The 27,758-nt window shown below is 48.9% G+C and overlaps 1 protein-coding gene and 1 long non-coding RNA gene across 2 annotated transcripts; one reads left to right on the top strand and one right to left on the bottom strand.

Annotated features, from left to right (window-relative positions):
* Positions 1–271: 271 nt before the first annotated feature.
* On the bottom strand, positions 272–6,539 carry LOC103875761. Its single transcript, XR_004176069.1, has 3 exons — positions 5,658–6,539; positions 2,539–2,719; positions 272–1,135 (listed from the first exon to the last, which is right to left on the bottom strand). It is a non-coding gene; the product is annotated as an uncharacterized LOC103875761 (long non-coding RNA).
* Positions 6,540–10,223: 3,684 nt separating this feature from the next.
* Positions 10,224–21,879, top strand: LOC101000539 (keratin, type II cytoskeletal 75). Its single transcript, XM_021922385.2, has 9 exons — positions 10,224–12,127; positions 12,678–12,892; positions 13,868–13,928; positions 14,292–14,387; positions 15,227–15,391; positions 17,191–17,316; positions 17,458–17,678; positions 19,097–19,131; positions 21,191–21,879. Exons 1-9 carry the CDS (start codon positions 11,468–11,470, stop codon positions 21,427–21,429), a joined length of 1,818 nt encoding a protein of 605 aa, XP_021778077.2. The 5' UTR covers positions 10,224–11,467; the 3' UTR covers positions 21,430–21,879.
* Positions 21,880–27,758: the final 5,879 nt, after the last annotated feature.

Genomic DNA, 27,758 nt, shown 5'->3' with positions numbered 1-27,758 from the left:
ATTAGAGAATTTGTGTTGAGTTGCTGCTGGCAGAGATGACATGGTCCATGAGATGACATGGTGCATGCTGACAGATGACACTCAGATCAACATGGAGCCTGAGCACAGTGGCTCAGGCCTGTAATCCCAACACTTTTGGGGGCTAAGGCAGGAATCACTTGAGTCCAGGAGTGTGAGACAAGCCTGGGCAACATACCCAGACCCTGTCTGTACAAAAAACTAAAAAACTAGTTGGGCATGGTGGTGCACACCTGTAGTTTTAACTACTTAGGAAACCGAAGCAGGAGAATCACTTGAGCCAAGGCGTCTGAGGGTACAGTGAGTTATGATTGCATCACTGCACTCCAGCCTGGGTGATGAAGGTTAAGGGAGTTCCTCATTTGATAACAGGATGAAAAAACAAAAACAAAACAAAACAAAACAAAAAAACCATGCACATTTTAACCGTAAACTTTCAAGATAATTTTGTCAAGCAAAAATGGACGCTTGGATGTTCATTCAAATTGACCAGGTATCAACACCAGGGTTGTAATTTTCACTTTTAGACAGAAACAGAATCTCTATCTTTTAGGCTATGTTTATACAAGCTTATTCTACACCCTGGCTAATCAGGTCTTATCTGTGAGCAGAAGAATAAAAAGTGAGGGGAACTTCCAGAAGAACAACAGCAACCATTTCAGCTATGGTCATATTTTGCCCATTTGATGCCACAGCAGAGACTCTTTCCCATGGGTCACTACTGCAGTTGAGGTCTGGCCTTCTTCCCATGGTTGTCTGTGGGTGGGCAAGGGTCTTGCCGCTGTGCAGGTCATTAGCAGAAGCTTTGGAGCTGGAGGAGACCTTGGGGAATTAGTGACCCCCTCTCTTTCTATCATTGCAGTCTAGGGTTTGAAGTCAAAGGCATGGTGGAAGCAGAGCGTAGGAACTGCCACGTTGTACAAGTCCCAAAAGCTGTTAGGACAACTTCCCAGTGTGCCAGGCAAAGTCATTCTCCCTCCTTGGGTGAAAAGCTCCAGGACAGCAGGCTACTGGCAGGGTCCCTCACTATCCTCAAGTGTAGTCCAGATGCTTACCAACTCTGAGAGGCCCACTAGATGCCAGCTAGCTTGAGACTTGGAGCAGGCATTCGAGTCATCTGTGAATAGGGTTGTCCAGACAAATAGAAGAAGCCCAGTTAATTTTGTTGTGTTTTGTTTGTAGACAGAGTCTCATTCTAACACCCAGGCTAGAGTACAGTAGTGCAGTCATGGCTCCCTGCTGACTGGACTTCCCAGGCTCAAGTGACCCTCCTGCCTCTTGAGTACCTGTGACCACAGGCATGCGTCACCATGCCTAGCTAATTTCTTCTTTTTTGTAATTTTTGTAGAGATAGGGTCTCACTATTTGCCCAGGCCAGTCTCAAACTCCTGGGCTCAAGTGATCCTTCCACCTCAACCTCCCAAAGTGCTGGAATTATAGGCATGAACCATTGCAACCCAAATCCCAGTTAAAGTTGAACTACAGATAAACAACAAAAATTCATAGTCTAAGTATGTCCCAAATAGTGTATGAAACACACTTAAACTAAAAAGAAATTCGTAGCTGATCTGAAATTCAATCTGAACTGCACATCCTATAGTTTTATTTGCTAAATCTAGCAACCCTGACTATGAAGTCAGCCTCCTTTATGTTGAACCACAGACAAGGACACAGGTGATTGAGCTGCTGCTTTGGATTTCTCCTATAAGGGGTAGACAAAAGGCAAGGACCAAGCTTAAGACCCTTCCTCCAAACCACCCCCTCATTATTACCTCAGGCCTTAGCTCTACTCACCCGCCCCAACCCATATCAGCTCAAAACAGACTTGGGTGCCCCTGGGGTGTCTTCATTTGTGAGGTCCTAGTTCATAGTTCCTAGTATCTGTGCCTGTCATGCGTGTCTACAGTTTCTCAGGATTCATCCTGTGGGAGGCAGATAACAGCCCCAGCTGGTAAACCATCTTGCCAGAAGCTTGAGCTGTGGATTGTTTTTAAAGGACGTTGTATTTATTATGTCTATAGTTTATCAAAGGATGTTAACATAGAGAAAAAGGACAAAAGCAAATAGGACAAAATATTAATAGTCATTAATTCTGAGGAGTGTGAATTTGGGTAATTGCTATTTTCATTTTCATACTTTTCTGCTACCTAAAGATCAACATCCTACTTTTTCCCCCATTGAAATACCACTTTTATTACATGCTGAATTCATACACTTCCTCTTCTATTTCATTGATCGCTTTGTCTGATCACACCACTGTGATTACTAAACCTTTGTATTACATGCTGGTTTCTCTGTTACTTTAGGGTCAGTCTCTGGTTCCTTATTTTGTCTGTTTGGTGAGGTCTTTTCCGTGAACATCCTCGATGCTCAAGGATGTGCAATGATGTCTGAACCCTGAGGCTCCTGCAGAGAGACTTTGGACTGTGACTGGGTGCAGAATTCTTGTTGTTGTGAGGGGAGATATGAGCAAGTTACCTTCTATTCTGCCATCTTGGTGATGTTCATTCTGTTACTTACATGTTGGTTTCTGATACAGCAAGTCCTACTCATTGTTTGTCTTCAGTGTTTTCTGGTTATTCTTGTGCATTTTGTTGTTGTGGTGGTGGTGGTGTTGTTGTTGTTGTTAGGTATCCTTAGGTATCTCAGAGGTTTTGTGTTATGAGTTAGAACTCCTTTCTCTCCACCATGTTTTCAATTACTGAAAGGTAATGCATGAAAATAATTGATTTATGTACCTTGATCTTGTAACCAACAGCCTTGCTAAACTTTATCTTCATTTTAAAGATGAGGAAACCAAGCCTCAGAAAAGTTAAGTAACTTGGTGAGTAAAAGGCAGAAAGGCAGAGCCAGGAGCCAAGGAACAACCTGCCTCATCTTAGGAACTTGGCTCTTCTGCAATGCTAGGGAGGTGTGGTCTTACTCAGGGAATCTGGCTCCATCGCCTCCCGCTCTGGTCCCAGGAGGGAGGGAGAGTGCTGCCAGCATGAACAAGATGAGACTGATCGCATTCCCCACCACCCCAGTCTTTCCTTTCTTTGCTTGCCCTCTAGTGAAGGACCTACTGCTCTGGGTGCTAAGAGCAGATGCAGAAGCTGGCTCCTCACCTAAACTAGCAACTGCTGGATGGTGACATCAGCCAGAGCAATGATCGCCTTTTAACCTGGAAATTCCAACCCACATTGGGAAAAAGAGGAATGCCTGCTTTTCCCCCAAGCTGGCTCAGCCGACTGTTCTCTCCTCCCCCAGCTCTGGACTCCTTCCAAGCTTTGTTTTTGTCTTTCCTCCTCCTGGGAACCTGTGCTAGTCTCTGAAGCTTTATTTCCCCTACTCTGACTTCTTGTTCATTCCATGGTAATGAGAAAGTGATGAGTGAAAACTGTCTTTAGCCTGTGTTACCTTTGCCTTGGAAAATGTCTTCAAAAGTTCATTATTTGTTCGTAGGTGCCTTATGTCACTCAAAAACCCAGCAAAGTCACTCAGCAATATAGTTTAAGATTACCTGTGGCACAGCAGCGTCCTGAATACTTCAGAACAAATTAAAGGAGGGTAGGTACATTATTAGATGCACGTTGAATTCAACTGACTTATGTGCTTACCTTTGAAAATCCCTCTTACCTGGCAGAGCCAGAACTATACGCACGAACACGCACACACACTCCACATAAATCAAGAGGCAAGGGCAATGGATGCAAAGAATGAAGGAACATGAGCAATGGCAGGTCCAACTTCAGAGGGGCTCTGTGGGCATGTCTCTTCCGGGGGAAATTTTGAAAGATGCAGGGAAACCCTATTTCCATCCTAAATCCATAAAATACCACGATGCCTAAAGAGCATTATCGGGGTAGAGAGTATAGGTGTTTATCTTAGAGATTTTTTTTAAATCTCCGTTTATTGCAGAATCACATGCCCTAAATCATTCCAGGAAGAATTTATAGAAATCTCTACAACTTCCCTTAGAAGCATATTTTTCTGTTCACCATTAGAATCTAGAAGCCCTTAATGGAATCCTTCTTGCCGATTAAGTTTACTCCCTGATGGTAAGAGCAGCAACAACAAAGAAACACATTGGTCTCCTGTCATACTTCCTTTCCCCTTTGCTCCCACCTCTGTTTCCCAATTCATTGGTCATTTTCATTAGTCTCTGGGCTCACCCCAAGTTGACTAACTCTTGCTTAATAAACGAGTGCTGGGGTGGGGGGGTGAATGAAAAGCACTTTCAGGCATTTCCTTTAAAAGGAATTCCTCTCCCTCACCGCCAGATGGGAGCACAGCCAGAATACCCACAGGTAGGATCATGCAGAGGTCATCCCGGCGTCTGCCTGGGGTGCTTCTGGGCCATTTTGCCCTCTTCTGGGAAGGGAGGAAAGTGGTATCCTGGCTGCTCAGATGTAACCTGCATCACAGACACAGCCCTGACTATCTTACTCATGACATCCCAGTAATATATCTGGTTTTACACCCTGGAAGCCCTCCTGCAAGTGACATGTCAATCAATTGCACTTTGAACATACACAAAGAGAGCTGACTGATCAGAAGAGCCCTCTGCTGAGTCCTCCTTCAAAGAGACTAATTCTTTGGCAAGAATGAGTCATGGGCCCTAATTTTTCATTCCTCTGCATCGGGGCTTTCAAATATCTACCCCTCTTAAAGCAGAGCAGGAAGAGGTTTCTGTTCTCCATTCATGGTGAGTCAGTCAGTCCTAGCATAATGGCTCTCAGTTTCCTGACCTCATTGTCACTGTCACCATACTCATCATCAGTGTGCACCGATTTACTGCCTATAGGTCAGCTGGGCGTCATGCACCTCAGAATGAGGCAGGAATTCCTAGGCCAAGACTGGGTGCCCAAGGGACCGCCCTCTCAGGATCATGGAAAACACAGCTCCATGGCTACAGAAGCTCTCATTCATGGAAACACACAAGCAAACAATGCATCACCTGGATGCCCCATGTCGGACACAGCTTTACAGAGACAAGGTGGAAATGCATTCAGCAATCCCATCTGAAGTGTGTGGGGGTGGATCCACTCTGATTTATCCGTGGGAAATGTTTAGACCCAGCCAGCTGCCTCGGCCTCCCCTCCTCTGCTTGCCGCTGCTTCCCACCATGCTCCTGTGTGTGCCTGAGATGGGGCATCTGGAGCCAGCAGGAGAGCAAGGGTCCTCTGAAGCACTCGAGGTCCATCCAGAGACTGCATCACTCACAGTCTGAATTTCATTGGTTTATTTTTTTTATTTTTGAGACAGGGTTTCACTCTATCACCTGGGACAGACTGCAGTAGCACAATCACAACTCACTGCAGCCTCCACCTCCCAGGCTCAAGCCGTCCTCCCGCTTCAGCCTCCTGCGTAACTGGGACCACAGGGGCACACCACCACACCCAGCTAATTTTTGTATTTTTTGTAGAGATGGGTTTTGCCATGTTGCCCAGGCTGGTCTCAAACTCCCAGGCTCAAGCTACCTGCCCACCTCGGCCTCCCAAAGTGCTGGAATTACAAGCATCAGCCACTGCGCCTGGCCTATATTTTTAAATTCTGTTATATACCATTTTATATGATGCCTGTTTCACACGTGTCAGTTCTATCTTCCGCACAGGCCAGCAAGCCCCTAGTGGGTGGAACTCATGGAGAACACTTACCATCTGCTCCAGCACACAGATCAGTGCGGCATGGAGCAAACACTGTTTTAGGGGACAGGAGACAACTGTCCTATTGCAGTTTTACTCCAAGCTTCCTGTCAGTCTCTGGGCCTCACACTCCTCATCCATGAAATATGGGACCTGTATGAAGTGTGCTTCCTGAGCTCTTCCAGAGTTGCAGTGAACAGCAAAGGTCTGGCCACCAGGCCATATGGCCACAGCCTGGCCACCGACGGGGAGATGGCCTCCCAGGTATTATGAGCTCCCCGTGCACACCCTGCACCTACCCCTAAAGTGACACCCTCTCTTAATGACCCACTTCCTTGTCACAATGCAGGGACTCTGCCTCCCTCACGGCTGTATCCCAGTGCCTCGCGTGTCATAGGTCCCCAACAACTATTTCTTGAAAGAATAAATGCTGAGCAAAGGCAGCTGGTTTGAAGGCTCAGGTCAGATATGTCTCTCAGATGTAACTGGGAGAGGGAAGGGGGCTGGCAAGCAAGAAAGAGGGAAGAGTTTTCAGGATGTCCAAGTTTTCAGTGTCCAAGAGACACTGAGGCAGTGCCAAGCCCAGCACAAGGGTGAGGCTGCCACTTTCAGCTCAGACTTCCCATCAGGTGTCAGGTGACAAACACCCCCAACCCTCCACAGCAACCTCCAGACCCAGTGACAAGACACTGAGGAGGTTTCAGCAGCATCCCACAGCGTGCCAGGATCACCAGCCCCTCAGCCCACACCCACAGGCTGGAGCTCCATGCCAGTGTTCACCAGGCTGGTTTCTAGGTCCTGTACTCCTCAGTTCAGACAGGGCCTCTGGGTCCCCACCCTGAGAAAGAGCTGGAGCGGCATTCTGTTTCTCCCCACTTTCCCTCCCTGCAGTTTCCCTGTGTGGCAGCTTCTCCCCAGTACAGAGAGACTTGGTGGAGGAAGCATCCTAACCCTGGGAACAAACGAGGCCATTGAAGTGGCTGAAGGAGCCAAGCACAGTGGCTCACACTTGTAGTCCCAGCACTTTGGGAAGCCAAGGTAGGAGGATAACTTGAGCCTGGGAGGTTGAGGCTGCAGTGAGCCGTGATTGTACCACAGCACTCCAGACCCTGTCAAAAAAAAAAAAAAGGTTGGAGATGAACAGCCAAGATACACCTGGAATTCTCCAGTTCTCCTTCTGTCGGGGTTCCCTGGGAGGGCCTCTGAGAGGCTGGCATCTCACCAACATCCTCCCTCCAGGAGGGCCCCACCTGTGCCTCTCAGGCAACAGGGAGGGTTCTTGCTGTGCTCTCTGACATGGAGAAGCCTCGGGGCTAATGCGGGGCAGTAGAAGGGATCAGGAGTTCTGGCCCAGCTACCAAACAGCTGTGCGGCCTTCAACAGTTCTCCCCTCTCTGACCCCAGTTTCCTCATCTCTGGGGCTCCTCCAGCCTTTAAAGACTAATTCTGCTTCTTCTCTTCTGTATCCTGACGCACCCGGGCAGCACCACACTCGTGTGCAGATTGCTGTTTTGTGAATGCACTGATGACATGTGTGTCTGTGTGTCTACCTTGTATGTGCACATCTGTTGGGTGTGTCTGAAGGGCTGGACTGTGGAGGGACAGGACAGTCTCATCACACTTTCTTAAGCCTGAGGTTGAATAAAAAGAGCACACCACTTTTCTGCTGAAATGGACTGAGAGGGGAGGCTGTCTGCTTACCTGCACAGGCTCTGCATCTGCCCATCAAATCTGGGCCCAAGTGAAGTGACCGTTGAGTTGGCAGTGGACAGGAGCGGATCAGGTGAGTGTGGCCATTTGCAAGGAGATATCACCAGTCCTGGACCTTGGCAGTTTGTTCAGATCAGCTGGCACCTTTAGTGCCCTTTGGGGAGCAATTATTGCTGCTGACTACAGGCACAAAGGGGGCTGTGAGGTGGAGGATTGGAGGCAGGCTGGGCAGTGCCTGTTAGACACACCAAACATTGAGGAAGTGTGGCCACCCCAGCACAAATAGTGAAGATGGCAAAACATTTCTGGCCAGCATGTCTCAGGTGCCATCACAACAGAATTACCTTCTCCACACTCGGCCCCTGGAGTGTCCACAACAGAATTAGCTTCTCCAAACTCGGCCCCTGGAGTGTCCACAGCAGAATTAGCTTCTCCACACTCGGCCCCTGGGAGTGTCAGCTGGGAGACCCGGATTTTGTCTGCCCCTCCAAATCACCTCTGCTCCCCTCCTCTTTCCATATAAGCTCCAGGAGGGAAGGGAGTTGTGGCTGCTTTCTTCACTGCTGTATCTCCTATGCTAGAACAGCAAGTGCCTGGCATATTATAGATGCTAATAAGTAGTTACTCACTAAACCCAGGACTCCAGACAGTAGAAGTCTGGGAAGTCTAGCAGTCGAGGAATTGGGGGTAGGTGGCTGTGGCCTAGGTCCTCAGATGCTGTGCCCAGGGCCCTGGCTCTATGATTCAGGCCAGCCTGCTCTAGGGAGGTAACCCCTGCTGCCCCATGGTCTTTAGCCCTGCGAGCCCTGCCCTGGCCCTAGCCTGGCTGGAAGCCAAAGTTCCCTGGTGCGTTCGCCACTCCTCATCTGTGGAAGAGGCATCTCCCACCCACTTCCTCTCCTCCTCCACAGCCCCTATTGCCAACTGGCCCCGCCTCCTGGGATTCACCACCTGTACGGACCTTAGTGTTCCTCCCAGGATGACAGAGATCACCTGAGCAGGATGGGCAGAGAACAGGGAAATTGAAGAGTTTGCCTCTGCCAGCTTCAGGCACCAGAGCACACACCATGGCCCTTGAATCCAGCACTCCTCCAAACTCAAGAAAACTTGTCTCAGATAGACCCAATAACACAGAGTTGGAGAGGGCTGCAGAAAGACTGGAGAACAGAAAGGAATGTGTAGTTCTTCTTTAAATTAGACAGCCTGAATCACACGAACTTCTGCCACAATTCTATCTGGGGTGGTTAGGAGGCTAGTCGGAGCTGGGAGGAAGACGCCCAACCCTCAGAAGTGGACTAACGCTCATAACACCAGAAAACCAAGATATCAAAGGGCATGCCAGACGCAGGCACTCCAGGGAAACAGCGTTAAGGGGTAGTGCTAGGCCCAGTTCATCTTCGATGACTTCTGAGGGAGAAGTTGTAAGCAGAATTACAAACAGGTTAAAAACAAAACAAAAATGGCAGAAAGCGAAGAAGGTGTTAACAATCTATGAGTTTTGAGACTTTTAAAAGGGTGGTGACACAAGTTGTCCAGGAGACCAGGTGTCCCAGCCACTCTTCTAGATATTGACCACCAGGATAAAGGTCACGGTGCAGGTCAAAGGTCACAAAAGAGGGAGTGGAGGAGGAAGGGAGGTGAACGATCTCTCTATTTCAATGTAACTTGGCAAAGCCTGTGAGTAAGACTGTCTAGCTTCAGAAACAACAGTCTTGGGAAAACTAGAGGGGGAAGGGGAAAAAGAATAAACGAGCAGCCCCAGGCAAGAGGTGATGGCTGAGAAAAACCAGAACGGAAACAGAATGAGATGAAGTGACTAGGAAGAGGGCCCCAGCAGGGAACATGGGAAAGAAAGGAATGGCTGGGAGGGAAGGCAGCCTGGAGCCAGCTTCCCACATGGGAAGCATGGTGAGAGAAGGCTGGGGACCTCCCTTCCCGTGGACATGCTGGCCCAGCCACTCCCCACACCCGGACCCTCCAAGGCCTTTGTTTTGTGGAAAGCTCTGCAAGCATTTGCTCAGCACAGCTCAGGAAACAAGTGTCCTTTCTTCTGGGGGCCAGATTATCATGCAATGAAGAGTACAGAAAACAAACACAATTATTCTTTCCACTTGAGAACCATGCACCACCCTGGCTGGGGTTGGCAACGGAACCAGGTGAGGGAACTCCTCTGCTCTTCCTGGCCTGTATCAACACAAGCTATGATTCATATCTTTCCTGTGCAAACTGAGACTCCCCAATAATCTCTAGATGGGGGAGAGGCCTCCCCCTGGCCTCAGTCCCAAGGAGGAAACAGCTTAGAGAACAAAGAACTGCCGCTCCGAGTGCCAAGCTGCCATTCCAGGCAGGTGAGAACGTCTGCCAAATGGTCGGTTACCAGCGTGCCCCTAAAAGGACACCTGTGTGGAAAGACCATGGAATCTGGCTCTACTTCTTGTGGGTCTGTCTGGCTAGTTAACCATTCTGGGCTCAATGCCCTCATCCATGAAATGGAGACTGAATGCTGATTAATTCCTCTCTTACTCTCCCATCTTTCAAAACCACAGCAAGAAGAAAGCAGGCAGCAAGATAAAAGAAGATTCAGGCCAGGTACGGTGGCTCACGCCTGTAATCTCAGTACTTTGGGAGACCAAGGAGGATGGATGACTTGAGTTCAGGAGTTCAAGACCAGCCTGAGCAAAATAGTAAAAAAAAAAAAAAAAAAAAAAAAATAGATGGGCGTGGTGGAGCATGCCTGTAGTCCCAGCTACTCAGGAAGCTGAGGTGGGAAGATCACCTGAGCCCAGGAGGTGGAGGTTGCATTGAGCTGCGAAGGAGCATGTGCACTCCAGCCTGAGGCAGAGAGAGACCCCCTCTCAAAAAAAAAAAAAAAAAAAAAAAGGAAGAAGATCCAGCAATGTTTGGTCTGACTCTTGCCATGGTAGAGATGGGACAATGAGTTGCAGAACAGAAGGATGAGGTGCCTTGAAGTGTTCTTTGCGGTTTGTAGACTAATGGAGAATGTAGGGGACAATCTACAAGGTTAACAGGAGAAACAGGGAAATAACAAATCCTCTGCTAGGTGCAGCTGTTGGAGCTCTTTTGATGAAGGACTGGAGAGCTAGGAATTCTTGGTCCTCAGGAGGAGGAGGGACCTGCCTGGAAGACTTCTGGGATAGGCAGCCTCAAATGCAGCTTGGAGGTGATGCTTCATGGTACACCATCTTGTACAGTTTTATCTTCCCAACAGGACCATGAACTTGTTGAAGGTAAATAATGTTCATTGTGTTTCTTTTGAATTCCCATAGAACTAGTCACAGGATGGACACATGTTTGGCACTTCCTTAATATTACTTCATTGTATCGGAAGCAGGGAAGCCTCAAGAGACATTTACTCAGCACTTACATGTATCATGCAAAAGTTTTCACATGTGAATATTCATCACAAACCCCATTTTACAGACATGCAAGTTGAGGCACAGAAAAGTTTCATGGCTTGCTCAAGGTCCCACAACTATGAGCAGGTCTGAGATTCAAACCCAAGTCTTCCGCCCCTCACAATCTCTGTCCCCAGGAGACAGAGCGCTGGCTGGCCTTGAGTGTCACATTATATTGCAGTGGGCAGGGCACAGGCACACACACGCTCCAGAAAACCACGTGTGTGACCTACACAATAGATATGGAAAATTAAGAGCAGAATAAAGGGGCCATCAAAGAGGGGTGGATTACTAAGGAAGATGATTACAGAGCAGGACCTTCAAGGTCTGGAAAGATAGCTTGATGGGGCTTGGGGAACCAGGCAGTAGCTGCTGAGAAAATGCTTAGAGAATAGGAAGCACCCCAAGGAAACAGTGAAGCACAGTGGCTTGTATTAACACAAGATGTTTGGACAGGAAGGAGTTGGTCCCAGGCCTAAGAAAGCGGTTTAGAAATGAGGCAGTGTTTGCTGAGTCCTTTACAAGATGCATCATTAGCACATGACGGAAAGCAATTAACTTGCTTCTTACTCATCTGCTGATCAAGTTGCAACTGGAAAGGAGTTTGCACGTTGTGGGGAGGGGGTGCCAGGGAACCAGCGAGTGGCCCTTACACCATTTCCCGAGGGATGTCGAGTGTGAGCTCAGGGTTGGCGGATGCCCAGGGGATGCCATCAGAAGGCCCTCTCCATTAGCAGTGCCCCGCCCCCGCAGGATGCTCATAAAAGTCATGGGCTCAGGGCTCCCCAGCCACCTGTCTTCTCCACTGCCTGCACCAGCCCACCTCAGGTGCCTTCTCACCAGACTTCCTCACCCACCATGTCTCGGCAGTCCTCCATCACCTTCCAGTCTGGCAGCCGCAGGGGCTTCAGCACCACCTCGGCCACCACCCCAGCAACTGGCCGCTCCCGCTTCCGCTCTGTCTCTGTGGCCCGCTCTGCAGCGGGGAATGGGGGCCTGGGAAGGATCAGCAGTGCTGGGGCCAGCTTTGGAAGCCGCAGCCTCTACAACCTGGGGGGTGCCAAACGGGTCTCCATCAGTGGGTGTGGCAGCAGTTTCCGAAGTGGCTTTGGTGGCAGGGCCAGCAGTGGGTTTGGAGTCAACAGTGGATTTGGCTATGGGGGTGGAGTTGGAGGAGGCTTCAGTGGCCCCAGCTTCCCTGTGTGTCCCCCTGGAGGCATCCAAGAGGTCACCGTCAACCAGAGTCTCCTGACTCCTCTCAACCTGCAAATCGACCCCACCATCCAGCGCGTGCGGGCCGAGGAGCGCGAGCAGATCAAGACCCTCAACAACAAGTTCGCCTCCTTCATTGACAAGGTGAGCAGGGGCTTCATCCACCCCCTTGGGTTTGGGATTGAATAAACTCTTGGAAGGGCCATCCCATGGTGGGAGAGCAATAATGAAATGAATCCACTGTGGGAATGAGCACTGTTCAGCAAGGCCTCCCAGGGGCTGAGGCCCTTCCAAGTCAGGCCAGCTTGCCCCACAGGACCTGGCAAAAATTTCCTCTCTTTCACAACCACGAGGGCTGGTTCAGTCAACACCAAGGGAAGAGTTTAGTTGATTCTCTACAGGAGAGTTGCTGCTCAGCAAACTACCCTAACCCACAGTAGGTGGTGTTGAGAAATTTAACCCAAAAGCAGCCAACAGAAGCCTCTAGGCCCCACCACCCAAATCCTATGCAAGCCCTAGGGAACTTTCTGGTAGCTCCATGGACTGCCTCCTTCTGCGTTGGAGTTGTCAGTTACATTATTGTCAATGGGTGCCACGTGAAAAAAATATATCTTTTTCTTCTCTCCCTTATGAATAGGAGTGTCTGACTCTGCCTCTCCAACTTCTCAAGGTTTCATTCTCTTCTTCCCTCCAGGTGAGGTTCTTGGAGCAGCAAAACAAGGTCCTGGAGACCAAGTGGGCCCTCCTGCAGGAGCAGGGCTCCAGGACCGTGAGGCAGAATCTAGAGCCCCTCTTTGATTCCTATATCAGTGAGCTCCGACGGCAGCTGGAAAGCATCACCACCGAGAGGGGCAGGCTTGAAGCTGAGCTGAGGAACATGCAGGATGTTGTGGAAGATTTCAAAGTCAGGTAAGTGGAACACTGGTTTCTGGCCACACACAGCCATCCTAAGGCTCCTTTGTATGAGGATCAGAGAGGTGCAAAGGAGCAAATGCCGGTATCAGCTGGGAGCTTTGGAACTGTAGCTGTTATCCCTCAAGGTGGAGACAGCACTGTGTGGGGTAACACAAGGACCTTCATCTCGTGCATCTCTATTGATGAAGATCCTATTCCTTTTGTCCACATGACTACAAAGGGGTATCAGCATCATCCGACAAAACATTGCTACTCACTCTAGAAATCATAATGTAATTTCACAGTCAGTATATTGTTTAATTCCATTGGACATGGGCTCAATTACTGGGATGGTTTGCATTTCCAGGATGGCATTCACTGTGGAGTGAAGAGAGGTAGCAAGGAAGAGTTTAAAGGAGGCAATCTGACCTTCCTTGTGGGGGGCAACTTTTGACTGCACATCATCCAGGCTGCAGTAGGTGAGGTATCCAGTGGAAAGGGATTTGGCCCAGGCTAACCCGTTAGCCAGCTTGCCCTTATTTCTGAGCTTGAGCTACCCCTAGTTACAAAAAGCATACTTCTCGGGGGCCACCCTGAGGTTCAGTGAAAATATATCAAAATGTACCTGAAAGAGCCTGCTGAACAGATAAAGTTTACTCCACGATTTCAGCAGACACTTGAGGTGGAAAACCATTTTAAAGATTGGCATTGCATATCTATCAAAAGATGGAATTGCCTAAGTACATTTTTCTATTCCTTTAAGTTCCATGCTCACCTTCTACTCTTAGAAAAGTTTATTAAAAACTAGCAGAAGAAATTATCCCCCTTTTATGGAGGGAGAAATAGAGGTTAGGTGAATCACCCAAAGTCACGCCCAGGTCAGCGGAAGAGCTGGAAATGATTCGAGGGCTCTTAACTCTTGCTACACCAGCCCAGGAAGAGTTCAATGCAAACTTACTCAACAGCACACCCCCTCCTCTGTCCTTATAGGTATGAAGATGAAATTAACAAGCGCACAGCTGCTGAGAATGAATTTGTAGCCCTGAAAAAGGTGAGTGGGGATGTCTCTCAAAGGAAAAGGTTTAAAACGGAATCTGGAGTGTCGGGTAACCTGACCTCTGACCCTTGGGCCACCCAAAAAATGTCACATCAACCATGAGAATATCTGCAGGGTTCAAACCTCCTAACATGTTCCCTCTACGTTGATGGCCCCATTAGCCCTACTTGGGTTTCTGTGAGCTCAGGGATTCAAGTCCCAGTTCTTAGTAATCACTCATCCCCAACCCCAAATCCCCCAGACACAGAGTTTTCTAAAATCCAAACTAGACGGGCTAGGGAGAAATCTGCTCAGCTTCTTTTGGGCTAAGTGCTTGGGGCTGCAGACTCAAAGAAGCATCCTGTGCTGTCGTTCCAGGACGTAGATGCTGCCTACATGAACAAGGTGGAGCTGGAGGCCAAGGTCAAATCTCTGCCTGAGGAGATCAACTTCCTCCACTCAGTCTTTGATGCAGTAAGAGTCTGCAAGTATTTCTGTCCCTCCTAGGTCTGGGGCCTGGAAAGAAAAGGATGATGCATTGTGTCATTCATTTACTCAGTGCCTCTGCCCAATATCTTGCCTGGATACTTCAAGCTGGGGCTTGGGGGTAGGGGGACCAGGGAGAACTGCTTGGAGCCTTATCATACTAAACTACCCCAGCTCTGATGCTTCTCCCCCGAACTCCCTCATCCCATGAAAGGACAACATCTAGCAAGGAGAGAGTACTGATTCCCAAATTCAAGGTCACTGGGTAACTTTCCCAAGGAATCAAGACATACCTGTTCCCTTCCCCTTCCCTGAAAAGTATTTAAAAAGAAAAAAAAGCAAGCTGCCCCTCAGCTCATTGGTCAGGGGACTTCCTGCCCTTTGAAGATGCCTCCTTCTGAGCGCTAACCCTCCGAAGGCAGAGACCTGGGTCTGTGGAAAGAGAGAGAGAGGTGGAAAGTGATGGAGTTGCACTGCGCAGGGGGAAGCAGGGTCCCAGATGTCCCCTGATGCTCTTGAAGAAGGCTTTTATGCTGGCAGACTGAACAGACATATGTCACATTCAAATCTGTGCAACTCTAATTCAGAAGATGCTTATCCATCCTTACGCCCAGGGAAAGCACACAGATGGGAGCCTTGAGAAGCAAGGCTGGGAAAGACTTTCACCACACTGATCTTTGGGGATGAATGGGAATACCTAGGGAACAGCTGGGAGAATCTTCCAGGAATACCAAGGAAAGGATTCCTGACCTAGATGGGTAGTCAACCATGAAGATTTAAGATCCTTCTTCTTATGCCTTGGTGATGCTGAGTTTACTACCCTGCAGGAGCTGTCCCAGTTGCAGACCCAGGTCAGTGACACGTCAGTGGTGCTGTCCATGGACAACAGCCGCAACCTGGACCTGGACAGTATCATCGCCGAGGTCAAAGCGCAATACGAGGACATTGCCAACCGCAGCCGGGCCGAGGCTGAGTCCTGGTACCAGACCAAGGTGAGCATGGACACCTCCATGATAGGCTCCAGGGTTAGTGTTCTCTGAGGCTCCACATTATCACTTAACTCAGCCTCAGGAAATGTGTGAGCACATTCATTTATTTCAACTTAGCAGGCATGTCTTTGATGCTATGAAAACTTATCTTGAAATGCATGTGGAAACCCAACCAGACACACTAATATGTGGTCAACCCAATGCTGGGAGCTCGGGACATCCACCGGCCCCATATTCCTCAAGATCTGGGTGGCAGCAGAGTGAGACACCAGGACAACTGAGACACAGTCATGAAGCAGTTTCTAAAAGGCTTATTTATTCTCTATATATTTTCTGAGCTCCTGCTGTATGCCAATCAAGGTTACAGGGTTGCAAATAAATAAACTGCAAACAGAGAACCCAAGCTCTGGGAGGCCATGAAGTGAATAGACAATCATGGAAAGGAAAAGATAGCATGAATAAAAAGCTTCCAGGAAGACGTGGGAGCTTTGTCCAGTTGGGAAGCCGTGAGGGACAAAAGATTGCCGAGGAGTGGGGAGAGATTTAAGGCTGAACAAGGAGCTGGCAGGCAGAAACAAGCAAGGGAGTTTACGTCAGGAAGAGGAAGGCTGGGATAAACACAAACAGCTACTTCCCAGAGCTCAGACAGCCACAAAGATGTTTGGCTTTGGAAGGGTACAGGTGACCCACGATACCAGCTCCCTGCCAAATCCAGACCCCTCTTGGGGCAGCTGCTCACCTAAAATCTGGTTCCTACTCTTTGCCTGCTCCATGCACTGCCTCAGTCCCATCTGGTCAGGAGTGTGGTGGAAAGGAAGGTGGGTAGCAGGGGCCAGGGGTCCACAGCGCAGAGGCAGCGCCTTGACGGTGAGAGGAAACGTGATGCACTTAACTCCAAGGTGAAGTGGTTGAAATCGATAGCAAACAATTCCTCATGTTGTTGGGTTGTTGCTCCATTTAATCGTGTATATCTAGAAACAGGAAGCTGAGCTCGTCAGCACTTTCAAGAACCTCACAGATCTTGACTCGGGCAGGGGATCTCCTTGTGTTGGGGGAGGGTGTAGATTTCACTTCAGTCTGCTGGAGGAGACAGGGTGTAATTATCGCTCTTAAATTCATGTGTCCTGTGTCCTGGATATGCACCATTAGATTGAGAACTACCTGAGATTGGAAATACTTTTACAAAGACTTCAAAATTGTGCCTTCCACAGCCTCTGTACCATCCCACACCGTTCCCCCATATCTCCTCCCTGTTTCCCCAGCACTGGTGTTTGGAGGGCTACCAAAATTCATGGGCACAGTTGGTCTGGATGCATGCTTTGTGACCAGAAACTCCCCAGGGATAGTGACCAAATCACCATCTCACTCCTAGAACTCACCATGTTCCTTCCCTGACCTAGGGTCTTCATGCAGGCTGTTTCCTTCGTCTGGAATGTTCTCCCCCACAGCTGGTCACTTAGGTCCCTCCTTCTCATCCTTCAGACCACAGCTCAGGCATCTCCATCTCTGGAGAGACTTCCCTGACCACCACTCCCCACTTCCAACTCTAGGTCAGATTCCTTCACTACACTATCCCAGGACACTGTTCATTTCCTAAGGGCACTTATCTCAGTGTGGAACTATGAGATATGCTGATTCAATTAATGTCTATGTCCCCCAATAAACTGTAAGCTACAGGGGGAAGGAGTGAATGACCAGGAATAAATGAGCCTGCTTGTGGCACCCAGGGTGAGTCTGTGTGCACAGCGAGTGCCCGGGCCAGGCATTTGACTCAGTGACTGAGTTTGCTCTGGTTCTCTCAGTATGAGGAGCTGCAGGTCACAGCAGGCAGACATGGAGATGACCTTCGAAACACCAAACAAGAAATCTCTGAAATGAACCGCATGATCCAGAGGCTGAGAGCTGAGATTGACAGTGTCAAGAAGCAGGTAAAGTTTTGGCAGGGCCAAGAGCTCCTCAAATGCTCATTTCTTCTGGGCCATTCTGCCATCTTTAAGAACTCCTCCCCAAGAAGCACCACACCTCCATGGGCTGTCAGCAGGATTCATGGCTTCCTCCTGTCCTTACAGTGCTCCAGTTTGCAAACAGCCATTGCTGATGCAGAACAGCGTGGAGAACTGGCTCTCAAGGATGCACGGGCCAAGTTGGTGGACCTTGAGGAGGCTCTGCAGAAGGCCAAGCAGGATATGGCTCGGCTCCTGCGTGAGTACCAGGAGCTGATGAACATCAAGCTGGCCCTGGACGTGGAGATCGCCACCTACCGCAAGCTGCTGGAGGGCGAGGAGTGCAGGTGAGATAGATGTACCAACTTCATCCTCAAAGCAAGTTGAGCTCCCTCCAGCTTCCTGGGCATTCCTAGGGGCTCAGGCTGTTGCAGCCCCTTCTTCTCCTGGAAGAAAATGCAGTTCAGAATTGGGCTATGGCAAAAAAAAAAAAAAAAAAGTAATTTTAATTTCCTTCCTGGCTAGTAAATCATTTGAGGTACAACTACAATTAGTACCCCCATAGAAACCTAAAACCTGATCAGGTCTAAGTAACTGAATTCTACCAAAGGAGACATCTTGTTACATGGCAGCTCTCAAAATGTGGTCTAAAAGGCCATAGGCTGAAAACAAACAGTCCTAGGATTTGGGCTTACAGATCTACCACTAAGTAGCTACATAACCTTGGGAAAGTCAGTCTCCCTTCTCTGGCCCTCAATTTCTTCAATGATAAAATGAAAAGGCCAGATTACATGATCTGCAACGCTTCATAGGAGTTTTGTGCTCTACCCGTAGAAGCTGTGTAGCCAAGAGCAGATTACTTAACCTCTCCACGTCTCAGTGTTCTCACCCAATAAAATGTGAATAACAATAGTTCTAAATTCTCACATTATTAAAAGGGTTAAAACAGGGGAATACACACAAAGCTCTTAGAACAGTGCATGGTACACAGCGTGTTCAATAAATGTTAGCTATCATTCAATTTCGTGGCCAAAGACATAGGTTTTGATGTCAGATGAATCTGCCTTCAAATCCAGCTTTGTGACTATGGGCAAGTTAGTTAACTTGTCTGAGCTTCCATTTCTCCCTCTATAAAAGTGAGTGAATAATACCTACCTCATGGGGTTGTTGAGAGAACTGAGTGGTGTGATATAGGTAACAGATACTCAACAACTGTTAGCTCTTGTTAAGATTCTCAGTATGTGTTTATGAATGAATGCCAGTTCTGTCCTGAAGATGCTAAAGCAAAGTTACTTGGTTACTAAGATAATAATAAACTGACATTACTATTGTTATTTCTATGACTCAGACTCCTCTCCACACTTATGTATAATAAGCTCTGCCCTGGCTCAGTGCTTGACAATGGATCCTTGTTGAGAGACAAACCTTATTATAGGACAGGCCCTTCCTATCCAGTTGATGCCAGTGTATGATTACTTTTAATTTCCTTAAGGCATCTAACTAGTTTAAACCAAAAAATGTATTTCTGAGATTATAGATTTTTGCTCCTATGAACCTCAAACTCCATCTTATTTTATTCATTAGATTATTAATATTATCTTTAATATTACTAGTTCTCAAATAATTTCAACCTGTATTACTTCTGCAATAAAAATAATAAAGTGTGTTTAAATGCTTTGAAAACAATTACAAAAGTGTCATTGCAAAGGCCCGTAAGCTGCTGGCCACATTGGTAACCTTTCTTCTCCCCGCTCTTCCCAATCAGGTTGAGTGGAGAGGGAGTTTCTCCAGTTAACATTTGTGAGTATGACATCCTTCTTGTGCCATTTGGAGTGTGTGTGGTGGAGGGGATGGGGATGTGGTGGGCCTGCAGGAGGGTGAAGATATGAGAGGTTAGAAGGGACCTCACAGACAGAGTTCATTTGGAGAAGGTTGGAGGTTTTGAGTCCCTTACAAAGCAAGCCATATTAGGAGAGTCTTTGATGTCACAGTTCTTTCCTCTTTGAGAGTGAGGGTGTCACAGAAGGGGTGATGGGAGATTTGTTGTTATTGTTCTTAGTGGGTTTAAAAGATCCTGGCCACGTCTCCTCCCTGCCAGAATTCCCTGCCTTTTTTGTTGGGGCTGCAAGCCCAGCACAGAAGTGAGCATTTGATGTAGACAGGATTTATGACAATTCCTGGTCTGGCTTGGACCTTTAAAGGGAGCCTTTATGCTGCAGACAAGAGCATTGCCAACTAGGCAGCTTGTCTCCCAAACCATTTTTGAAGAAGCTCCACTGCTTGACTCAGTTCTGCAGAGTATATCTGCAGAAAGATACCAAGGGTTTTCAAAGCAGTGAGGGCAGCATAAAATATGACAGTTGGGTACAGTCACTCTAAAACAGGAGAGTTATTAACAAGCTGGCATGGCCCTGTGCTGGTGAGAGAAGTGGTCATTCGCAGAGCTCAGTGCTGGCATCACGAGGGCAACAGAAATGACTCTTACAACTCACCCTCTACAAATGAGTTTGGGTTTGGTTTTCTTGATGGGCATTCATAAGGGCAATTGATTATATTAGCCAATCATTTTAGAAGGCAAAGCCGTCTGAACCACCCAGGTGTCCTTCTTCCCTGATGTCCTTGACTGGTGGTGCCGGAGACCCTCTAAGCTAATTTTGGGGACAGACCTTCAAGCATAACCTCGAAGCTCCTTTTCTCTTGAAAACACCTCATTGTCTGTATTAGTTTTCCAGGTCTGCTGCAGCAAAGTACCACCAGTCAGGTAGCTTAAAGCAACAGAAATGTCTTGTCTCACAGTTCCGGAGGCTGAAATTAGGGGTTAGCAGGGCCCTGCTCCCTCTGAAACTTGGAGCCCAGGCCAGCCTCCTGCTCTGTATGTCAGGCAGAGTGGCGCTATCCCCTCTCCAAACCAGATGGAGTCCTGGAACATGGTGCCCCAGCCCCCCTCCAGCCTCCTCCTAGCTCTGGCAGTGGCCATCCATCCTCGGTGTTCCTTGGCTTGTGGCTGCATCCCTCCACTCTCTGTCTCTGTGATTGTATGACCGTGTGCCTGTGTGTCTGTGGCTTCAGATGAATGTCTTCCTTCTTTCTGTATGGACACCAGTCATGTTAGATCAGGGCCCACCCTACAGACTTTATCTTAACTTGGTTGTACCTGCAACAATCCCATTTCCAAATAAGACTGCATTCACAGATGCTGGTGTTAACACTTCACCATAGGTTTTTGAAAGACACAGTTCATCCTGTAACGGAGTCTATTTTTTTTATTTGATTTTCCTTCTGCAGAACCCTAAGTAGGGTATTAGAATGTATAAGGGGATGAGTTATAAATTAGGAGAAGAATAGGTTGGGAGGAGAACTGGGGCACAGTTGACTGGCCAACAGGTTAATCTGTCACTTGATCCATCAAGAATATTCCAGCCTCCACTCTGTGATTCTGAGTGTGGGGCTGGGGGACCCTGAGGGAAGAGGAGTGTGCCCCTCCCCCGATGAGCATCTAGAAGGAAGAGAAACTCTGGAGTCAGGCCCGGAGAGGGAGACAGGCCCAGATGGCACAGCAGGAGGATCAAAGGGAAAGCAGGTGGACTGGAGCTGCTTCCAGGAGGAGAGGGCTCCAGTAGGTTCTAGAAGGGGAGGAGGAAGCCATTCCTGCCTGAGAGGCTGCCTGGAGCTGCAGCTCAGGAACACAGGCCAAGGCATATGGCAGTGATCTCACTAAGCAGGGGATATTGGAAGGAGGCAAACTGCTGGCTGATGAGACCACCCCTCCCCACCAAAGGACTCCAGGGCACAGGCCCTGACACTCCCACTGTCTTCTCTCCTGCACTTGATCTGACCACACCTCCTTTCTTCCCGGCAGCTGTGGTCACCTCCACTCTTTCCAGTGGCTATGGAAGTGGCAGCGGCATTGGAGGTGGAAGCCTGGGCCTCGGTGGGGGCAGCGGCTACTCCTTCACCACCAGTGGCGGGCATAGCCTGGGTGCAGGCCTGGGAGGTTCTGGTTTCAGTGCCACCAGCAACCGGGGCCTAGGGGGCAGCGGTTCTAGTGTCAAGTTTGTCTCTACCACATCCTCCAGCCGGAAGAGCTACAAGCACTAAGAGAGCCGCATGGCTCCCTCTCCCCTGCCTTGAGGCCTGTTTGCAGTCACACCTGGACACCTGGGTCCTCCTCCTTCCTCTCTCCTTGTAAGGTGTACCTGTGCTGCTGGGAGCCTGGAGTACTGGCTACACCCCATTCCCAGGCCTAAGCTAGCCTCTCCCTCCTGACAGTGCCCAGACTGCCGGCAGCACCTGTCTGCTACACATGTAAAACCAAAACCTGCTCTCTCCCGAGGCTCTCATTCAGCCTATCTTGTGAGGCCCAGGCAGCTGGAAAGTCCTCCTCCAGGTCCACCTCCCTCTCTCCTTCCAGATGCAGAGGTTGGGGAGTCTGTCTCAATGCCAGGTTGTCACCCACCTGTCTCATCGTGTTTATAAGCAGCCTGTTGGGAGTGAGCGATCCTTCTGTTCCCTCCCTGGAATGTGTCTATTAAATGCATGTGTCACCTGTTTGTTGTCTGGTCCTCTGTTTGGAATGGTGACGGACCCAAAGTAATTCTCCTCCTCCCCCAGGCCTGCTCCCAGAACAGGCCTCACACAAGCAGTGCTCAGAGGCATCAGCCCTGGCCCCTTCCCTCTGAGCTAAGAAGGCTGGCTGGCAGGAAGGGAGGGCGGGCTGCAGAGGAGCAGGGAGTGCAGGGCTGGCCAGACTTCCTTTTCCCTCTCTTTGGCATGCATTGTTTGGGGAGCTGGAGCTACTGGGAGAAGCCCAGACCGGCCTCCCTGCTCTGTTGGTGCCGTCCCTGTTCCAAACCAGTGTTCCAGAATACCGACGCCGGGTGGGCGGCCCAGCAGAGGGGCTGATTGTTCCCTGACAGCTTCAAACTTGCAGACCCAGCAGAGAAATAACAGGCCACGAAGAAGAGTTAAAAGGCAGCCCTGGGAGCAACGCTCTCACCAAGGAGAGGAGCCATTTAGCCTATAATTGCAGGCAGCAGTGAGGCATCCAGGAAGCTCCCACATTCCTGAGTTTACAGTTTCCTGGACCCCTCCCATCAGGCCTGAGCTGGGGCATAGCCCAGTGGGCTCACCCAGAGTGGGGCAGTCGATGTGGGCTTGGAGAGAGTGGGTTCAATGCTCGGGACTAAGCTCAGGACTGATGTGAGCTACTTGGGAGCCAGGGTTCTAAAACACCTTTGTCCAGGGTGAAGGAGCAGGAAGTGAAGTGGGGGGAGAGGGAGGCCGTGAATCAGGAGGGAAGATGAGTGTAAAACCAGGGGCTAAAATTTCGAATGGATGGGAGGGGGAGGATGGCAGGAAGGAGGGAAATGACACTGAGAACAATTGTGAAATCCCCAGTGTTGGGGTAAGGGCAAGTTCAGACTGAGAGAGGAGAGAAGTGGAGGGACAGGAATTCGGAGTGACATCTTGAGGCTTTCTCCACTGGCCAAAATGCCTCTCCTCTCTGAGCCTGATTTTCCCATCTGTGTGGGGTGCAATGATTCAGGGCATGGGACCGGGAGTCAGGGTTCTGACAATGGCCGCAGTGCTCACTAGCTATGTGACCTCAGCCAAGGTGCCTAACTACACTGTGCCTCAATCGCCTCCTTTGTCAAACAAGAATCATAACAATGACCCCTGTAGTGCTATTTCAGATTAAAGAAGATACATGGAAACCAGCTACCCATAGTGGCTGCTCAAAAAATATTCAAAATCGTCGTTATTTTTATCATCCACCCTCACAAAGTTATTATGAGAATCAAATGAAATCATGCTTGCGGCTGACCTGCCATGTGGTGCGGCACAGACTGAATCTCCAATAAATGAATTTTTAGAAATCATAAGTGAATAGAATGGGAGGGAGCATAATTTAGTGGCTTTGGGTTCAGAGCCCAAGACCTGGGAATAGAGAAGGGAGTTCAGACGAGAGGCTACAGGAGTGTCCGCAATGTGTGGCTGAGAGCCTGGGTGGGTAGGGGGCCCGAAAACCCCCAGGCTTGCCCCAGGTCTGCTCCAGATCCCAATCCCCATACCTTGTCCTGGGAACTTTGTTTAAGGGGGAAAATTGTGTGTATTTCCCAAGTCTGTCTCCCACGTTGAGGTGAGATGAGGGTTATTCAAGAAACCCAAATTGGCTGCACAAGACCACAAAGGACTCAAGAGAGCAGAGAGAGGAAGGGACGTGGGGGCTGGCCCAAGGCCACATGGCTCATGGTGGACATGGCTGGGGACATACCCGGGTCCTCGCAGTTCAACTCCAGTGTGACCCATTGCAGCATTCCCAGAGTATATGGGCAATTGAGTCCAGATTCTAGGTCTAGAGAGATCATGTCAGAAAGCAAATGGACATATTAAACTTTCTGCCAAGGACCTCCTGCCCATTTAATGGAATTCAAAACTTTACCCGGTAACATGATGGTGGAGTGTTCTTTTCTTGAATTACCACACATGCACCTGGTTGGTGCCAGACCCTCTGACTCTTCCTGCTTCTTCCCTCTCCAAACCAAACCATTTGTCTCCCAAGCCCATTGCCCCAACATCTGCTTGGCTCTCTACGTTCCAGGCTCCTTCCAGGCTGAGGAAGAGGAGAAAGAGGCTGCCGCCTGGACTCTGAGGTCCAGGTTGTGCAGAACCTCCCTGGACTGTTAGGGATCCCATATCCCAGAGCCTTCTGGGAGGCTCCTGCATGGAAGCTCTCTCAGTCTCTTACCTCTGGCTGGGGCAGGTGTGGTTTCTAGAACAGGAGAACAAAGTCCTGGTGACTAAATGGAGCTTCCTGCAAGACCAAAACATCGTCAGGGCCAATTTTGAGCCCATGTTTGTTGCCCACATCAACAACATGAGGCAGCAGCTGGACTGCCTGGGTGGAGGGGAGGGGAGGCTGGATGTGGAGTTAAAGAACATCCAGGACGTGGTAGGGGACTTCAAGAACAAGGGAGCAGACTCAGCCAGTGCCTGAGTCAGGGCCCTGCCCTGGGGCTCCAGGGGAGGTCAGATGGGGCAGGAGAAACAGCCTCTGCTCTCCGGAAATGTCCAGTCCCGTGGAGAAATGGAACACACTTAGGGCACAGAGGTGGAATCAGAAATAAACATAAAAGTATCAAGAGAGCTGGGACCCACCCTGTGGCCAAGAATGCCGAGGCTTTAGTGAAGGGCTGGGATCGTAGATGATGATACCCAACATAAGTACAAAAAGCATGATACACACAACATTCTTCAAACTCTGCAGATGAGGAAAGTAAGGCTCTGAGATAGCATACCAAAGAAGACACAAAGTGGCAACTCGGGAGTTAAGAATGAATCCCATAGAATCTTACTCTTATATGAATGCAAGTAAATCTCACTGCTAATTTGCACAGTGTTCACATATTCACTCCAATCCAGGCCACGAGGCTGGAGAACAAAAAAGAAAGAGACACATTTGCTGCCTTCTCCCAGAACCACATACATACAAACACACACACACACACACACACCCCCTCCCAAACACACACACACATATACACACATACACACACACACACAAACACACACACACACCCCCCCAAACACACACACACACACACACACACATATACACACAAACACACACATACACACATATACACACATACACACACACACACACACACACAAACACACACACACACCCACCCCGCTAAACATGAGATGCTCAAATACTAACGCCTATAGATACAAATTTATTGATTTTATTGCTTTTGCTTATTTTTATTTCTTATTTTTCTGGTTCCAGTTATTTTTAATTATCTTGGTCCAACCAAAATTAGTAACTGGATCCTGAGTTTTAGTTAACACTGTTTGTATACTATAGCACAAGTTCAGGTTTTAGGGTTGTGCTATCCAGCATAGTAGCCAGGAGCCAGAAGCCACACGTGAGTATTTAAATTTAAATTAATTAAAATTAAATAAAATTTAAAATTCAGTTCCTCAGTCACACATGCCACATTTCAGGTGTTCAATGGCCACACGTGGCTAATGGATCCTGTAATGAACACAGATACAGAGCAATTCTGTCATCATGGAAAGTTCTGCCGGACAGTACTATAGACTTCAGAGTCAGTGGTTTTAGGATCTTGGTTCAATCACTTAATGGCTGAATGACCTTAAGAAGACTATTTAACCTCTCTAAGCCTCAGGTTCTTTATCTATTAAAAGAAACATCAATAGTACCCATCTCACAAGAGCACTGAGATTATTAAATCAAAACTTGCATGTAAGGTGCTTGGTAGGGTTCACAGTGCCTGGCACATAGTAAGTTGTTAATAAGTGTTAGCTATGTTTATTGTATTTATGATTAATGTGTAGTGATACAGATGCAGACAAAAGAAGCAAGTGCATATGGGTAATTTATAACACGTATGCAAGCATGGACTAACAGTGTTTCAATCCAAGAAGGCTTCCTGGAGGAGAAGGCTAAAGCTTAGGGTTGAAAAGGAAGGAGACACAGCGCAGGGATATGGCAGGGCATCTGTTGAAGAGTGTGCTCCTGGTCAACGGCCAGGCAATGTTCCTGTGGCATCAAAGTGGCCCGTGCAGGGCCAGGTGATGCTTGCCCTTCAGCAGAGGGACTGTGAGCTGGGCCGCATGGAAGATGAGGACAGTTGTACGGAGTTAGGTAAAGAAGAGACATTCAGAGTTCTTTAAAAGGCAACTCAAGGAAACAATAAGGAAAACCGAATTGCTTTTCCCAGAGAACACTGGGAGAAAGTACAATATTGAAATTTCAATGGCAGGCAAGAGATTTTCTCAGATCCTATGGAGCAGCAGAGGAAATATGAAAGCCAGGAAGATCCTGCTTCATTTAAGTCATGTGATGGGACTCTGGTTTTAAAAGAATGACAACTTTCCATTACGTAGTAGAGAAAGATTCTCTGAGAGGTCATATGACTGATGGGTAGAGCAGCTGAGATCAAAACCACAGCTGTCTAGCACCACGAGGGTGGGGTGTGCTGATGCACCCAGGTAGGTTGGGTGGGGAATGGTTCACCTGGAATAGAAGCGAAACTTCATTCCCAGAGCTCAGTGAGCAGGAGGGCACCTCCGCATGCCCCTGGGGGACAGACAGGGAGGGGTTGCTGCCTACAGGCAAATTGAAGAATGAGAAAGCTTTGGGAGAGAGGGTTCCTATGGGCCTGAAGTCTCTACTTCTTAGGCCACAGTTTAGTGTGCCTGAACAGAGTGAGGGAAATGCGGGTGTTGTGGGGTGAGGGGCTGCCGGCCTCTGACCTTTCTCCCAGTTCCTCTCCTCCCTGCCCTGGGTTGGAGCAAGACCATTAAAAAAAAAAAAAAAAAAGAAATGTATATGCCCCTTTAGGGGACCCAAATACTCCAAGGAGCCGAGCCATCAGAAAAGAAACCTCAGAAAGAATGAGAGGGAATCTGTCTTGTTGTTTTGGTTTTGGGTTTTGTTTAGTGGTTTGTTTGATTTGGGATTTGGGGCCATGTGTGTCATAGGAGAGCCAGGCTACAGTGGAGCATTTGCTAAGGCTGCTCTGCAGACCCGCCATTGTCTGCCCACCTCCACTCCACTGTTCTGACCTAACTCCCAGCACCCACTCCAACCCCAAACCACTTATTGATCCTTCCCACAGGTATGAAGAAGAACTCAACAGGTGCACTGAGGCAGAGAATGAGTTTGTGGTGCTCAAGGTGAGTGGAGAGAGTTCCTCCTGCCCGGCTCCCAGTGGCCTCATACAAGGCCTTATTTAATTGCACAGCAAGCCTAAAAGTAGGTCTTGCTTTAACAGTGGGAAAACTACAATTCGGAGAGGTAAAGACACTTGCCCAGGGCTACCTAGATAATCAGGAGTGAGTCAGGACCCAGGACTCCAGAGTCTGAGCTGCAAATCCCAACACCAGCCCCCACCCCGTGTGGAGTCCAGTGTGGAGACGGGAAACAAAATGGGCCTTGTCCTGGGCTGGGTCTCCAGGCACCCAGTCAGGCTTAGGAGGACGGGGCACTCTGGAAGCAGCTCCACGGAGTTCTGGGCCTTCCTGCTTGGTGGCCGGGGCCAGGACAGGGTAGTCCTCACCATGTGAGGTGACGCAGGAGATCTTTCCATGTGGCACCAGAGCTAATGAGCAGGTGGGCACCCCTGAAGGCCCGGGTCTTCACACAGTTTGGAAGTTCTACTCCCTCCCTCCCTGCCAAGTCCTACTCCATGGCCTGGAGTAGACAGTTGTTCTGACCTTGGGAACTGAAGCTCTTCCACCTAATTCACAGACAGAGGGGGCTGGTTATCCCTGGAAGGGTAAGGCCCAGAGTGATAGCGCGTTCTGTGGAACATGGATGCTGCCTACATAAACAAGGTGGGGCTGGAGGCCAAAGTGGATGCCCTGATGGATGAGACCAACTTCCTGAGCACTTT

Source organism: Papio anubis, chromosome 9 (assembly GCF_008728515.1).
Source record: "Papio anubis isolate 15944 chromosome 9, Panubis1.0, whole genome shotgun sequence".
Taxonomy (NCBI): domain Eukaryota; kingdom Metazoa; phylum Chordata; class Mammalia; order Primates; family Cercopithecidae; genus Papio; species Papio anubis.
The sequence above is the reverse complement of the archived record's forward strand: the minus strand, read 5'-3'. Positions and strand labels throughout refer to the sequence as shown.

Coding starts and splice junctions, on each gene's coding strand:
- LOC101000539 (XM_021922385.2), top strand. CDS start 11,468: ATGCCCAGGGGATGCCATCAGAAGGCCCTCTCCATTAGCAGTGCCCCG. Junction 15,392..17,190: donor AGTCCTGGTACCAGACCAAG/GTGAGCATGGAC, acceptor TGGTTCTCTCAG/TATGAGGAGCTGCAGGTCAC. Junction 17,679..19,096: donor CTGGAGGGCGAGGAGTGCAG/GTGAGATAGATG, acceptor CTTCCCAATCAG/GTTGAGTGGAGAGGGAGTTT.